The following is a 16,968-nucleotide window of genomic DNA, read 5'->3' on the forward strand; positions in this document are numbered from 1 at the left end:
AATATTGAATACATAAAAGCCACGATAACATAAAATGGTGGAATGGTCATCTCAGAGGTCAAAGTGGCATTATCACTTTGAACTCTGAGATGACCATTGCACCAGTTAATTGTTGACCTACTGCTGAGCGGTCTATTTTTGTGGATTGGTTTATAGAGTCAATGATAGACTATAAACCACATTTTATTTGGGTCACCTGGTTGATCATTAATTGATTTTCGGATCCCTTGTGACTGGGGGTTGTATAGTATTGAATCCTTTCCCTAGTCATATCGGTTTTATACCTGCTTTTATTGATATATTCAGTGAGCTTTTCACATACTTTTGGATTATCTTTAAAACATCTGGCACTTGAAATTACCCCTGAGGAAGTCCCAGTTAGAGACGAAACGCGTTGGATTGTGTTCAAGTACTGTATTCCATCTGTACCCTATGCTACTAAGGAAGATTTGTCACGAACCTTAAGTTTCATCTGAACTTTTCATCTGACAGAAATTGTTTGTATACACTGCCTATACATGCTGTAAAAAGATGTTAATATGCTCACAGACATTTTATGTTATCGTGGCTTTTATGTATTAAATATTAAAACTGAAACTTTTAATTTGTTTTGATGTGTTATACAGTACCATCCACAAGCGCACTTAGACCTGTATTGTTTGTTGTGTATCATTGAGCCTCATCTAACAGGGGGTTCGTCTAAGTTGCAGCTCAGTTCCTTTCCACCTAGCGCCTAAGGGTACCCATTTTTGTTCATATATATATATATATATATATATATATATATATATATATATACACACTGCTCAAAAAAATAAAGGGAACACTAAAATAACACATCCTAGATCTGAATGAATGAAATATTCTTATTAAATACTTTGTTCTTTACATAGTTGAATGTGCGGACAACAAAATCACACAAAAATTATCAATGGAAATCAAATTTATTAACCCATGGAGGTCTGGATTTGGAGTCACCCTCAAAATTAAAGTGGAAAAACACACTACAGGCTGATCCAACTTTGATGTAATGTCCTTAAAACAAGTCAAAATGAGGCTCAGTAGTGTGTGTGGCCTCCACGTGCCTGTATGACCTCCCTACAACCCACACAAGTGGCTCAGGTAGTGCAGCTCATCCAGGATGGCACATCAATGCGAGCTGTGGCAAGAAGGTTTGCTGTGTCTGTCAGCGTAGTGTCCAGAGCATGGAGGCGCTACCAGGAGACAGGCCAGTACATCAGGAGACGTGGAGGAGGCCGTAGGAGGGCAACAACCCAGCAGCAGGACCACTACCTCCACCTTTGTGCAAGGAGGAACAGGAGGAGCACTGCCAGAGCCCTGCAAAATGACCTCCAGCAAGCCACAAATGTGCATGTGTCTACTCAAACGATCAGAAACAGACTCCATGAGGTTGGTATGAGGGCCCGACACCCACAGGTGGGGGTTGTGCTTACAGCCCAACACCGTGCAGGACGTTTGGCATTTGCCAGAAAACACCAAGATTGGCAAATTCGCCACTGGCGCCCTGTGCTCTTCACAGATGAAAGCAGGTTCTCACTGAGCACATGTGACAGACGTGACAGAGTCTGGAGACACCAAGGAGAACGTTCTGCTGCCTGCAACATCCTCCAGCATGACCGGTTTGGCAGTGGGTCAGTAATGGTGTGGGGTGGCATTTCTTTGGGGGGCCGCACAGCCCTCTATGTGCTCACCAGAGGTAGCCTGACTGCCATTAGGTACCGAGATGAGATCCTCAGACCCCTTGTGAGACCATATGCTGGTGCGGTTGGCCCTGGGTTCCTCCTAATGCAAGACAATGCTAGGCCTCATGTGGCTGTAATGTGTCAGCAGTTCCTGCAAGACGAAGGCATTGATGCTAGGGACTGGCCCGCCCGTTCCCCAGACCTGAATCCAATTGAGCACATCTGGGACATCATGTCTCGCTCCATCCACCAATGCCACGTTGCACCACAGACTGTCCAGGAGTTGGCGGATGCTTTAGTCCAGGTCTGGGAGGAGATCCCTCAGGAGACCATCTGCCACCTCATCAGGAGCATACCCAGGCGTTGTAGGGAGGTCATACAGGCACGAGGAGGCCACAGACACTACTGAGCCTCATTTTGACTTGTTTTAAGGAAATTACATCAAAGTTGGATCAGCCTGTAGTGTTTTTTTCCACTTTAATTTTGAGGGTGACTCCAAATCCAGACCTCCATGGGTTAATAAATTTGATTTGCATTGATAATTTTTGTGTGATTTTGTCGTCCGCACATTCAACTATGTAAAGAACAAAATATTTAATAAGACTATTTCATTCATTCAGATCTAGGATGTGTTATTTTAGTGTTCCCTTTATTTTTTTGAGCAGTGTATATATATATATTTTCAGTTAGTCTTCCTGTAATGGCCGGAAGTAATGACGTCCAAGTTTGGCGGCCGTGCGGGATGCCGGACCAACTCGGGCATTTTTTTTAAAGGGGCAATCGCTTACAAGGCGTGGGATTGCCCTGTAAGTAATTCCTTTAAAAAAAAAAAAGCCTGAATTTGGCCAGCGTCCCGCACGGCGCCAGACTAGGGCGTCATTCCATCCAGTCCAATGTCTCAGTTTTTGTGATTAAAATAGCCCTTAAAAAAACAAAAACTGGACTGATATTGGGAGACTTGAGGGCGGTAATCTAACAGACCCCTCAGAGCGGCTGTTGTGTGATGCGTCACGGCTACAATAATATCTCAGTAATGTCAGTGTACTTTTGCGGATCATCAATAACCAATAACAACATATTTTCATAATTAAAACAAAAAGCCAATTTCATAAAATATACCAGATTTGACTCAATAAAACAAAAAAACCTGTGTCGGCCATTTGTGTGTCGATCATTGTCATGTCAAGTCTACCTTTCGTACATGATGACGTAATGTATGTTGTTGACCATAATATTGTCGATCTAATGATCCCCCACCCCTGTGAATCAGACCCTTTATATGGTTTATATGTGTTGTAGGTGCATGGAAGCACACTTACCTGTGCAGACCGCTCTCCATCGCCTGTGAAACCCACGTCCGGTAACGCACAAACACACCTCTATCTGTAAATGCTTTCTTGTACAGAATCAGGGCCTAATTCACACCTAATCGCAAAAGCTAAATCTTTCTCTAATGGGCAAAACCATGTGCACTGCAGGGGGGGTAGATGTAACATGTTCAGAGAGAGAGTTAGATTTGGGTGGGTTATATTGTTTCTGTGCAGGGTAAATACTGGCTGCTTTATTTTTACACTGCAATTTAGATTTCAGTTTGAACACACCCCACCCAAATCTAACTCTCTCTGCACATGTTACATCTGCCCCACCTGCACTGCACATGGTTTTGCCCATTAGAGAAAAAGTTTGCCTTTGCGATCAGGTCTGAATTAGGCCCTCAGTTCTATCACCTCTATGGTTTCCTCTTCCTCTAACGTCGCCTAAAATGCCATTCTTATTTTATTGTAGTTCATGAACTGAGGCCGGGGGACGTTACTGTCGTCGCAGCTGTTGGCGACTCACTGACCGTAAGACTGTTTAGCGCAGATGAGAAAAGTGATGGTGAAATGATCTATTGTAGTAGTATGAAGGCAATTTGTCTGATTCCATGAAAGAAGCATGTGACTGCACTCCAAAAATAAATGTATTAGACCATAAGTCACATTTACTGGAGGCTTACTAGCTGCTCTCCCAGAACATTATTTATTGTGCAGTACTGAGACACAGGGGCACAGGGACAAATCTTAAAAGTCTGGGGCTGTACCTAGAAATCAAAGACAGTTGTAACTTCGTCCAGTGTGATAAAAGCACATAAAAGTAACTCATGTGAGTAACAGTCGCCGTGTATCCTCACACTTATACTGAATTTAAGACATACTGTAAAAGGGGAGAAACCGAGCAGTATTTTAGGAGAAGAACCAAAAAGTTATTGAAGATGGAGAACTACTGTAGAAGCGACCTCTGTAGTAACCTTTATTACTGTTCCCACAATGTGCGTTTTTTTTCAAGCCCCACAAGGAAAGAATTGATCGTGCACATAGGCCCTCATTCCGATTTGTTCGCTCGCAAGCTGCTTTTAGCAGCATTGCACACGCTAAGCCGCCGCCTACTGGGAGTGAATCTTAGCTTATCAAAATTGCGAACGAAAGATTCTCAAAATTGCGAATAGAAATTTCTTAGCAGTTTCTGAGTAGCTCGGGACTTACTCTGCCACTGCGATCAGTTCAGTCAGTTTCGTTCCTGGTTTGACGTCACAAACACACCCAGCGTTCGCCCAGACACTCCCCCGTTTCTCCAGCCACTCCCGAGTTTCCCCCAGAAACGGCAGCGTTTTTTCACACACTCCCATAAAACGGCCAGTTTCCGCCCAGAAACACCCACTTCCTGTCAATCACACTACGATCACCAGAACGAAGAAAAAACCTTGTAATGCCGTGAGTAAATTACCAAACTTCTTAGCAAATTTACTTGGCGCAGGCGCAGTGCGAACATTGCGCATGCGCAATTAGCGGAAAATCGCTGCGATGCGAAGAAAATTACAGAGCGAACAACTCGGAATGACCACCATAATTCCAGTATTTTTACATCCAGAATACATGGGATATGAGAGAGTTGATAAACATGTTCTTCTTTTTTTCTGTAGAGTCCACTGTTCAGTGTAACTCTGCCAGGTTTGATCTGTTTCATTTATACAGTGGGTCACTCTGCAACCAGAGGCAGTGCTTACACGTGTTAAATATCAATGCCTGAGTGACACATATGAAAGATTATCTGGCAGTGAAATGTCAGGAAGTGAAACTCAACTGACTTTCCTTCATTTTTGCCATGTTCCCATCTGTGTGATATTCTTCATAAAATGTCAAGACCGTGGACAATTTGCGCAAAACTTTTCTCCCGAAGGGCGGATATTTTGAGTTGCAGACAAGCTATTCAAATGTATTGTACAGGATAGAAACTGTGCATTTTTTAGGGGGGGGGGGGGGGGGTTATGGTTTATTGGAATTCTGGAGTTAATGAGGGGTCTGTGCAGGGATTGGTAGAGGGGAGCAGCAGACGTGGCGTGCACAGATTGTAGACTGGGCATGTGCATCAGTTTTATGTACAGCCCATTTCTGTCCAGATGGCACCAAGTACAAGGTACAGCTTCTATACGCAGTAACGCAGACATGCGATATACATCACCAGGTGCAGTAATACAGTATGAGGGCGTCACAGCAGGATATAATGTACTGTTTCTGCTACTTTAATTTCAGGCTGGGAATGGAATTGGTTCCGCTCCGGGAGATGTGTTAGATGTGCTCAGACAATACCGCGGATTATCCTGGAGGTAAAATCACTCACACAAAACGTTATCTGAATTTAGCTTAGCATTACAATTAGCTTCGTAAAGAAAATAAGAATTTACTTACCGATAATTCTATTTCTCGGAGTCCGTAGTGGATGCTGGGGTTCCTGAAAGGACCATGGGGAATAGCGGCTCCGCAGGAGACAGGGCACAAAAAAGTAAAGCTTTACTAGGTCAGGTGGTGTGCACTGGCTCCTCCCCCTATGACCCTCCTCCAGACTCCAGTTAGGTACTGTGCCCGGACGAGCATACACAATAAGGGAGGCATTTTGAATCCCGGGTAAGACTCATACCAGCCACACCAATCACACCGTACAACTTGTGATCTAAACCCAGTTAACAGTATGACAACAGAAAGGGCCTCTTAAAGATGGCTCCTTAACAATAACCCGAATTAGTTAACAATAACTATGTACAAGTATTGCAGATAATCCGCACTTGGGATGGGCGCCCAGCATCCACTACGGACTCCGAGAAATAGAATTATCGGTAAGTAAATTCTTATTTTCTCTATCGTCCTAAGTGGATGCTGGGGTTCCTGAAAGGACCATGGGGATTATACCAAAGCTCCCAAACGGGCGGGAGAGTGCGGATGACTCTGCAGCACCGAATGAGAGAACTCCAGGTCCTCCTTTGCCAGGGTATCAAATTTGTAAAATTTTACAAACGTGTTCTCCCCCGACCACGTAGCTGCTCGGCAGAGTTGTAATGCCGAGACCCCTCGGGCAGCCGCCCAAGATGAGCCCACCTTCCTTGTGGAGTGGGCTTTTACAGTTTTAGGCTGTGGCAGGCCTGCCACAGAATGTGCAAGTTGAATTGTGTTACAAATCCAACGAGCAATCGACTGCTTAGAAGCAGGTGCGCCCAACTTGTTGGGTGCATACAATATAAACAGCGAGTCAGATTTTCTGACTCCAGCCGTCCTTGCAATGTATATTTTTAAGGCTCTGACAACGTCCAACAACTTGGAGTCCTCCAAGTCGCTAGTGGCCGCAGGCACCACAATAGGTTGGTTCAGATGAAATGCTGATACCACTTTAGGGAGAAAATGCGGACGAGTCCGCAGTTCTGCCCTATCCGAATGGAAGATTAGATAAGGACTTTTATAAGATAAAGCCGCCAATTCAGATACTCTCCTGGCAGAGGCCAGGGCTAGTAACATAGTCACTTTCAATGTGAGATATTTCAAATCCACCTTTTTCAATGGTTCAAACCAATGGGATTTGAGGAAATCTAAAACTACATTTAGATCCCACGGTGCCACCGGAGGCACCACAGGAGGCTGTATATGCAGTACTCCCTTGACAAAAGTCTGGACCTCAGGGACAGAGGCCAATTCTTTTTGGAAGAATATTGACAGGGCCGAAATTTGAACCTTAATGGATCCCAATTTGAGACCCATAGATAATCCTGATTGCAGGAAATGTAGGAAACGACCCAGTTGGAATTCCTCCGTCGGAACCCTCCGATCCTCGCACCACGCTACATATTTTCGCCAAATGCGGTGATAATGTTTCACGGTGACTTCCTTCCGTGCCTTAATCAAGGTAGGAATGACTTCTTCTGGAATGCCTTTCCCTTTTAGGATCTGGCGTTCAACCGCCATGCCGTCAAACGCAGCCGCGGTAAGTCTTGAAAAAGACAGGGACCCTGCTGTAGCAGGTCCCTTCTCAGAGGTAGAGGCCACGGTTCGTCCGTGAGCATCTCTTGAAGTTCCGGATACCAAGTCCTTCTCGGCCAATCCGGAACCACTAGTATTGTTCTTACTCTTCTTTGCCGTATGATCTTCAATACCTTTGGTATGAGCGGCAGAGGAGGAAACACATACACTGACTGGTACACCCAAGGAGTTACCAGTGCGTCCACAGCTATTGCCTGTGGATCTCTTGACCTGGCGCAATATTTGTCCAGTTTCTTGTTGAGGCGAGACGCCATCATGTCTACAATTGGTCTTTCCCAACGGTCTATTAACATGTTGAAGACTTCTGGATGTAGACCCCACTCTCCCGGATGAAGATCGTGTCTGCTGAGGAAGTCTGCTTCCCAGTTGTCCACGCCCGGGATGAACACTGCTGACAGTGCTATCACGTGATTCTCCGCCCAGCGAAGAATCTTGGCAGCTTCTGCCATTGCACTCCTGCTTCTTGTGCCGCCCTGCCTGTTTACATGGGCGACCGCCGTGATGTTGTCCGACTGAATCAACACCGGCTTTCCTTGCAGGAGAAGTTCCGCCTGGCTTAGAGCATTGTAGATTGCTCTTAGTTCCAGAATGTTTATGTGAAGAGACTTTTCCAGACTCGTCCATACTCCCTGGAAGTTTCTTCCTTGTGTGACTGCTCCCCAGCCTCTCAGGCTGGCGTCCGTGGTCACCAGGATCCAATCCTGAATGCCGAATCTGCGGCCTTCTAATAGGTGAGCCTTCTGCAACCACCACAGAAGTGACACCCTTGTCTTTGGTGACAGGGTTATTCGCAGGTGCATCTGCAGATGCGACCCTGACCATTTGTCCAACAGAAACCTTTGGAATATTCTTGCATGGAATCTGCCGAATGGAATTGCTTCGTAAGAAGCCACCATTTTTCCCAGGACTCTTGTGCATTGATGTACTGACACTTTTCCTGGTTTTAGGAGGTTCCTGACCAGATCGGATAACTCCTTGGCTTTTTCCTCTGGAAGGAAAACCTTTTTCTGAACCGTGTCCAGAATCATTCCTAGGAACAGCAGACGAGTTGTCGGGATTAAATGGGATTTTGGAATATTCAGAATCCACCCGTGTTGTCTTAGCACCTCTTGAGATAGTGCTAAAGCTGTCTCCAGCTGTTCTCTGGACCTTGCCCTTATTAGGAGATCGTCCAAGTATGGGATAACTAATACGCCTTTTCTTCGAAGAAGAATCATCATCTCGGCCATTACCTTGGTAAAGACCCGAGGCGCCGTGGACAATCCGAACGGCAGCGTCTGAAACTGATAGTGACAGTTTTGAACAATGAACCTGAGGTACCCCTGGTGTGCGGGGTAAATCGGAACGTGTAGATACGCATCCTTGATGTCCAAGGATACCATAAAGTCCCCTTCTTCCAGGTTCGCTATCACTGCTCTGAGTGACTCCATCTTGAACTTGAACTTTTTTATGTAGAGGTTCAAGGACTTCAGATTTAGAATAGGCCTTACCGAGCCATCCGGCTTCGGTACCACAAATAGAGTGGAATAATACCCCTTTCCTTGTTGTAATAGGGGTACTTTGACTATCACCTGCTGAGCGTACAGCTTGTGAATGGCTTCCAACACCCTCTCCCTTTCGGAAGAGACGGTTGGTAAGGCAGACTTCAGGAAACGATGAGGAGGATCCGTCTCTAATTCCAACCTGTACCCCTGAGATATTATCTGCAGGATCCAGGGGTCTACCTGCGAGTGAGCCCACTGCGCGCTGTAATTTTTGAGACGGCCCCCCACTGTCCCCGAGTCCGCTTGAGAGGCCCCAGCGTCATGCTGAGGTTTTTGCAGGAGCCGGGGAGGGCTTCTGTTCCTGGGAAGGAGCTGCCTGTTGGTGTCTCTTCCCTCTTCCTCTGCCTCGTGGCAGGTACGACAAGCCCTTTGCTCTCTTATTTTTGTAGGAGCGAAAAGGCTGCGGTTGAAAGGTCGGTGCCTTTCTCTGTTGGGGAGTGACTTGAGGTAAAAAAGTGGATTTCCCGGCAGTAGCCGTGGCCACCAAGTCTGATAGACCAACTCCAAATAACTCCTCCCCTTTATACGGCAAAACCTCCATGTGACGTTTTGAATCCGCATCGCCTGTCCACTGTCGTGTCCATAAGGCTCTTCTGGCTGAAATGGACATAGCACTCACCCGAGATGCCAGTGTGCAAATATCCCTCTGTGCATCACGCATATAGATAAATGCATCCTTTATTTGTTCTAACGACAGTAAAACATTGTCCCTATCTAGGGTATCAATATTTTCAATCAGGGATTCTGACCAAACTACTCCAGCACTGCACATCCAGGCAGTTGCTATAGCTGGTCGTAGTATAACACCTGCATGTGTGTATATATTCTTTTGAATAACTTCCATCTTTCTATCTGATGGATCCTTAAGTGCGGCCGTCTCAGGAGAGGGTAACGCCACTTGTTTGGATAAGCGTGTGAGCGCCTTGTCCACCTTAGGGGGTGTTTCCCAGCGCGCCCTAACCTCTGGCGGGAAAGGGTATAATGCCAATAACTTTTTTGAAATTATCAACTTTTTATCAGGAGCAACCCACGCTTCATCACACACGTCATTTAATTCTTCTGATTCAGGAAAAACTGTTTGTAGTTTTTTCACACCATACATAATACCCTGTTTTACGGTATCTGTAGTATCAGCTAAATGTAACGTCTCCTTCATTGCCCAAATCATATAACGTGTGGCCCTACTGGAAAATACGTTTGAATTTCTACCGTCGTCACTGGAATCAGTGCCCGTGTCTGGGTCTGTGTCGACCGACTGAGGCAAAGGGCGTTTTACAGCCCCTGACGGTGTTTGAGGCGCCTGGACAGGCATTAATTGATTGTCCGGCCGCCTCATGTCCTCAACTGACTGTTTAAGGGAAGATAAACCATCACGTAATTCCACAAATAAAGGCATCCATTCTGGTGTCGACCCCCTGGGGGGTGACATCTGCATATTTGGCAATTGCTCCGCCTCCACACCAATATCGTCCTCATACATGTCGACACCACGTACCGACACACACCGCAAACTCACAGGGAATGCTCTAATGAAGACAGGACCCACTAGCCCTTTTGGGGAGACAGAGGGAGAGTCTGCCAGCACACACCACAAAGCGCTATATATACAAGGGATATCCTTATATTAAGTGCTCCCTTATAGCTGCTTTAATATATATATATATAGCCATTAATGTGCCCCCCCTCTCTGTTTTACCCTGTTTCTGTAGTGCAGTGCAGGGGAGAGACCTGGGAGCCGTTCTGACCAGCGGAGCTGTGACAGAAAATGGCGCCGTGTGCTGAGGAGATAGGCCCCGCCCCTTTTTCGGCGGGTTCTTCTCCCGCTATTTTTCCAGTCAGGCAGGGGTTAAATATCTCCATATAGCCCCTATGGGCTATATGTGAGGTATTTTTAGCCTTGTATAAGGTTTATATTTGCCTCTCAGAGCGCCCCCCCCCAGCGCTCTGCACCCTCAGTGACTGCCCAGTGAAGTGTGCTGAGAGGAAAATGGCGCACAGCTGCAGTGCTGTGCGCTACCTTATGAAGACTGAGGAGTCTTCAGCCGCCGGTTTCCGGACCTCTTCACGCTTCAGCATCTGCAAGGGGGTCGGCGGCGCGGCTCCGGGACCGGACTCCACGGCTGGGCCTGTGTTCGATCCCTCTGGAGCTAATGGTGTCCAGTAGCCAAGCAGCAAATCCACTCTGCATGCAGGTGAGTTTACTACTTTCCCCCTAAGTCCCACGTTGCAGTGATCCTGTTGCCAGCAGGACTCACTGTAAAGAAAAAAAAAAAACCTAAACTAAACTTTCTCTAAGCAGCTCTTTAGGAGAGCCACCTAGATTGCACCCTTCTCGTTCGGGCACAAAATCTAACTGGAGTCTGGAGGAGGGTCATAGGGGGAGGAGCCAGTGCACACCACCTGACCTAGTAAAGCTTTACTTTTTTGTGCCCTGTCTCCTGCGGAGCCGCTATTCCCCATGGTCCTTTCAGGAACCCCAGCATCCACTTAGGACGATAGAGAAATAAAGAATACAGAAGATGTAACAATGTGGAAATGACGACCCTTACGCATGCGTCATTGCCTAGACTTTTCAGCTTCGCAACCCATCCTGTGAGAGCTATACACTTTTTGGGGGGGTCACACAGGCGTCAGTATTAGTGATGATGGCAAACCGGACTAATATTGGCCTGAAAATGTCCCGTTAGAGATGGTAGAAAGGGACTGGATCAGCCGTGTTCATCTACTATCTGCCAACCTCCATAATATGCCTCAATGCGATTGGAGGCCATCTGCCAACCTCCACAATATGCTTCAATGCAATTGGAGGCCATCTGCCAACCTCCATAATATGCTTCAATGCGATTGGAGGCCATCTGCCAACCTCTGTAATATGCTTCAATGCGATTGGAGGCCATCTGCCAACCTCCGTAATATGCTTCAATGTGATTGGAGGCCATCTGCCAACCTCCGTAATGTGCCTCAATGCGATAGGGCCGCCTGCCAACCTCCGTAATATGCCTCAATGCGATAGGGCCGCTGCATATGAGCTCATATCGGGCACCGAGCTGACATATTACTGCTTAATGAAACTTTTATATAACTTGTGCATTATATTCAAACATTAACATCAAGGCAATGCAACATTCCTGCAAATAAACAGGAAAGGGTTTGTTTGTTTATTTGTTTGTTTATTTATTAACAGTTTCTTATATAGCGCAGCATATTCCATTGCACTTCAAATTAGAACTTTAATAGAACAAAACTGGGTAAAAGCAGACAGACATAAAGGTAGGAAGGCCCTGCTTGCAAGGTTACAATCTTAAGAGATAACACATGTATTACATATATGGATATGTACTGTAGTCAGATGTGAAGAATAATATTATTACCAATTATAATAATGAGAACGGTAATGAGAACTTAATATTCCTATGTATTCCAGCATTGGAGGCGATTCTACTCTGGACCATGTCACTACCTTACCGAGTAAGAATAAAACAATTAAGTTAAAAAAAAGAAAAACAATAAGCCCTTTAATTGCCGTCCTGGAGAGATCTATTGATGACATTTAATCTATTTTTATTGCAATGCTTTGTTCATGCTGACAGAGCAATAATACTGCTGTACTAGAACCCTATTGCTGTTTAATGCACTTCAGCCTATGTATGTGGCATTTAATCAGTAGCGTGTAATGTATGAGAACATTGTGCTATGTAAGTATAGAGAAGTGGCTGACTATATAGAATATATCTTACAGTGGCGTGATTACAGCTGGATCAACAATGTTGTAAAAAGTGTCGCCGACACTACGCCAGAAAAAGTCCTAGTTATTGTGAGATTTAAATGTTTTTCCGTTACAGGCAACTTTAATGTGCTGGTGTTAAATACCATACTGCAACTTTTACTAAATACATTGCTTTAACACTTCATTATTTTCATTGATCATTGGTTAAAATGCTATTCTGTATCCACCTCATGGGGAATAGCTGATCTGTGTCGTATCCAAGGGACACAAACATAAATACAGTAAGCCAGGCAGAAATATAAAGGAAAACATTTAGCAATAGTTAACAAGGAACACACCAGCTAATTGCTATACAGCCTGAAAATAATTATACAGCCCGAGGTTAAATAACCCAAATACAATAAAACTAGACCTGGTGAGGCAAGAAAATAAGTTGTTGTATTAGTGTCAGTAATGTTTATTTCCTACGGACAGCCCTGAACCAGTATTTATAGACAGTATGAAATGACTGTGAAACGCGTCGACATCCTCTCCTCAGGATCACTCAATACAGAATGTTCCTCTCTATTTTTAAAGATATTCTTCTTGAGTTCAACCCGTTTGTCACTGGATACTCAACGGAGAACGGAAGCAGCGCCGCTCACAACTCGTTCCTGAATGAAGCCGTCCCTGGGGCCAAAGCCTAGTAAGAGACTTGAGTCCTCCCTTTTATCCATCAATATTAGATTTATACTACAGTCTGTGTCTCCCTCTCTTCTTCCTCCCACACACCCCACAGTCAGTCTCTCCCCAATGACTCCATGCTGCATTCCCAGCTCCCCCAGCCCATCCCAAAGCCCTGTCTCCCCTCACCAATCCACTCTTACCCCGGGGAGAGACTCACCTGCGCTGCACTCCCCGGTATCCAGACCCGAACACCACACAGCAGGCACCATGCGTCCCTCACACCCCACCAGAAGATGCCAGCGCAGGGCACGGAAATCCTGGCCAGCGGAGCTGTTGCCATGTTCCATAACTGCCTGGAACAGAGCTGGACCCGGAAGAGCGGGCGCACACTCATGCCGCACAGTCACTGTGTGTGAGAGGCTCCTGTCCTGTCACTCTGAGGCTGCGCCAACACCGCCTATAGCTTGCTGCCCTATTTGGACAGGACAGCTCACATCCCCGCCCGGCACTAAGTGGTGTATCCTTGGGGCCCCTTTGATCCTTGGTGCCCGGTACAGGTGTCCCCTTTGACCCCCCCCCCTGCTAATGACACCTTTTATGCATTGTATTATGCTCACCTGTGCCTTTCATACAGATAATTAAGATACAATCAGTCATTAATGTCTGTATAATTCTGCAGAACATTGCCTGATTCTCTCTTAGGGGGATATCCAATTAGCCCTGGTAATTTACCGGGGCTAATTGTCCCGCCGGGGGCTAGCTAATTAGCCCCGATAAGCCGCAGCACGTGCCGGCTTATCAGGGATTTTGTTACACCTGCCTCCGGCAGGCGAAGCAGAATCCACGGAAACAGCGTCTTTTTCACACGAAAACCTTCACTGAACCTGTGTGTTTTAGGCAGAAGGTTTTTTTTTTTACAGGCGAACCATCTGGATAGACTGTAAAAAAAAAATTGGTGAAACATCGGAAAAAAGTCAGAAAAATGTCCGAAAACAGCCGTTTGTCGGACCCGATGTTTTTCCGGGGATAATTGGATATCCCCCTTAGAGGGGCAACAACCCCGTTATTACATAGGGCAAAGCGAGAGGCTCTTTCCTATGTATAACACTCATTTGTGCCCGCCCCTCAGTCAGCAGAATGTTAGTTAGTGGAGAAATCTATTATTTCTTTATTCCTCATGGCTCCTACCAGATAATCTATTCCAGTGCTGTAACTCGCACCCTGTTTGCGTGACATACAATAGAAAATACAATATAATGCACCAGGTCATGTTAGGATCTCCTATACAGTCCTGTACTTTGTCCCACTGTATGTCTTATCTCATGGCTGAGCTGATCATAGTATATAGAACAGATACAGTAGATGTAAGGTTTACAGCACATAATAAAGTGCCTGTTAACCCCCATTATGTTATTGATTTAGCTATAAGTCTGGCAGGTAACCTTGCATTCTGCGCCATGGCCGTCCATTAACTGTCCAATTATCTGGGGAATTTCTGCATTGTGTAGCACATACGTAATGCAGAGATCAGCCCGATAATTAGACAATTAATGGAAACAGTTACTAGGTTTCGGTGTATAGTATCCAGGATAAGGGTAATGTGGGCTACATCATTAATATAACCGCTGTTAAATATATATACAGCCTACTTAGGACAGAAGATATTTATACAGATCACAGCATTGCATCATTAACCCCATAAATGAAAGATTTAGTGGCATATCTTTTACAGAATATTTGCACGGCTACCTGCAAATAGTAAAGATCTCTGAATGTAACAAGGCGGGGACGCAGCACATAACGGAGATATCTGCTGCAATCCCTCCATTTCCAACCTCAAAATCTGCTAAACTATCAGATTTACCATTCTGGAGTTTGGCCCTGACCTCTAACGCCATCTGAAGATGGCATTAGCCCATTGTAGCATATTGGCTACTATAACGTTCGTTTTTTTGGAGAGGGACCCTCTCCATCTGACATACGAGCAGGCCGACGGTAGTGCATGCGCAATAGGCGTGGCGAGAAACCGCTATCAGTCTGCTTCCAGCTCCTCGCCGGCTGGAGATTGCTGCTAAATTCGTTGCAAATTTAGACTATAATATCATATGCACACCGCATTTAAAATACGGCATATGATAAATGTGCTGCGTAATCCTTCTCTAAGAAACTGTGGGCGGAGACATGCAAATTACAACCTACACGTTGCTGCAGGATACCTAGATATAGCCAGGCACAGCGTGTACAGCCATACATCCAGGCTGCGCAAAAAGTAGCGAGAAAACATTGTCATAAGTATTATTATACTTTATTTATGAAGCGCTAACATGACGCAGCGCTGTACATTGATGGAAGATTAAACACAAATTACATAGAATGACATGAAATTGAAGGTAAAGGTGGCCTTGCCCAGGTGAGCTTACGGTCTCAAAGGTTTGTAGAACACCTGTTACATACAGGCTTGTCAATAGAAATCCTTGCCAGCCTCAGGTACTTTTGGGTAGAGGGGCCACAGTGAGCCCCTCAGCCAGGAGTAAATCGACGAAGGGGGTCACACGATTATTGTGATCGCTACCCCCACCCGCACAGGCAGAGGAGAAGGTAAGTGGAAGGGGGGCAGTGGACCTGGACCTCTCCATCAAGCACAGTCCCAAGTAATTAGTACCCGCCCCCCCCTCTTGGCACCACTGCATACAGGGCCGTTTTAACAAAATTGTTGGCCCTGGTCAAAGCAATACACTTTGACCACCTACCCACCCATTCATGGGAACCAATTAAAAAAAATTCATAACATACCCCTACTATGGTCCAACGCTGTCTCTCCACATGCTACCATACAGTGACTGGCTATCAGCACTCTGATTGGTGGACAGCTCCAGCCATCCACCAGTCAGCATACTGACAGCCATTCATTTTCTTGCTGCAGGCTGGGAAGCAGGTAGAGAATACTGCCTGGCCTCTCTCATTGTGTTTAATTCACAATCCGTTGGTGTCATCCCCCCTATACCCCCTCCCCCCTGTCCTAGCCCACTCCTGCTCGAAGGCCCCTACAATCGCGGGGCCCTGGGCAGCTGCCCAGCGTTCCCATACGTTAAAATGCCCCTGGGAGCAGCTGCTGAGAAGTAGCATGGATGAAAGGAGTCCGAGTTCAGAGCCACATAATTGAACCAAATGGGCGGTAATAAAAATGTTCCTTTTAATATTGATTAAAAGGATTATGTAGTAGGTACTGCGTTTAAGGAGCTGTGTGTTTTCATCAGCATTGGGGACCCCTTCAAATTTTGTCATGTGACCCACAAAGTTCTAGCTATGCCCCTGCCTGTATCTCTACACAAAATAGATGCCCCGGTAGGCGTCTGTCTGTTTGTTCGTGCTAATCCCGAGAACTACCGGATGGATTTTGATGTGGTTTCCACAGGTCTATAGAGCATTTGCCAAGTAAGTTTTAGGTATATGAAACATTAAGCTACAGTCTGACAAAATGGAGCCGAGCAGTGACGATTTTAGTGAAGCAAGTCAGCCCCATGCAAAGCCAGGGCGGGTCACTAGTGCCATATATGTAAACAATTCAGAAGACTTTTGCGTACACTAGTGCACTGCAAAATACAGATCTCTAGTGTTAGTGTTAGCACTGATAACAAACGTTTTCTCAGCAACTTGAGGACCATTTATTTCTAGTTCAATTTCCTCTGTTACTTAATAGTAAATAACTAATGTTTTTGTTTGTTCTTGAAAAATGCCAATCATTGACGGTACCTTATGTATTGCAGTGATATGCCCACCCAAGTTAGAGCCCTGATTGACCAGATGAGCCAAGACAAGGTGAGTCACCCATAGAATTCTGCATCAGGGAAGGGGCGTATTAACACCCGAGAATGCCCATGTGCAGCGGGCTGCCTCCTCTGAACAACAAGCCTCCCCAGCCCCTCCACATATTACCTTGTGCTGGCAAGCAGGTCCCTCCTCCGCTGCAACGCCATCTTCCCAGT

General features: G+C 45.7%; 1 protein-coding gene across 1 annotated transcript in view; it reads left to right on the plus strand.

Moving 5' to 3' along the window:
- Positions 1-16,968, plus strand: part of PLB1 (phospholipase B1) — a 191,824-nt gene that overhangs the window by 91,020 nt on the left and 83,836 nt on the right. The window contains exons 27-32 of the mRNA XM_063919416.1: positions 3,003-3,063; positions 3,489-3,547; positions 5,273-5,346; positions 12,014-12,057; positions 12,893-13,001; positions 16,750-16,801. Of these exons, the coding sequence (XP_063775486.1) occupies positions 3,003-3,063; positions 3,489-3,547; positions 5,273-5,346; positions 12,014-12,057; positions 12,893-13,001; positions 16,750-16,801 (399 nt within the window). The remainder of the gene's footprint in view (positions 1-3,002; positions 3,064-3,488; positions 3,548-5,272; positions 5,347-12,013; positions 12,058-12,892; positions 13,002-16,749; positions 16,802-16,968) is intronic.

This window comes from Pseudophryne corroboree, chromosome 4 (assembly GCF_028390025.1).
Source record: "Pseudophryne corroboree isolate aPseCor3 chromosome 4, aPseCor3.hap2, whole genome shotgun sequence".
Lineage (NCBI taxonomy): Eukaryota > Metazoa > Chordata > Amphibia > Anura > Myobatrachidae > Pseudophryne > Pseudophryne corroboree.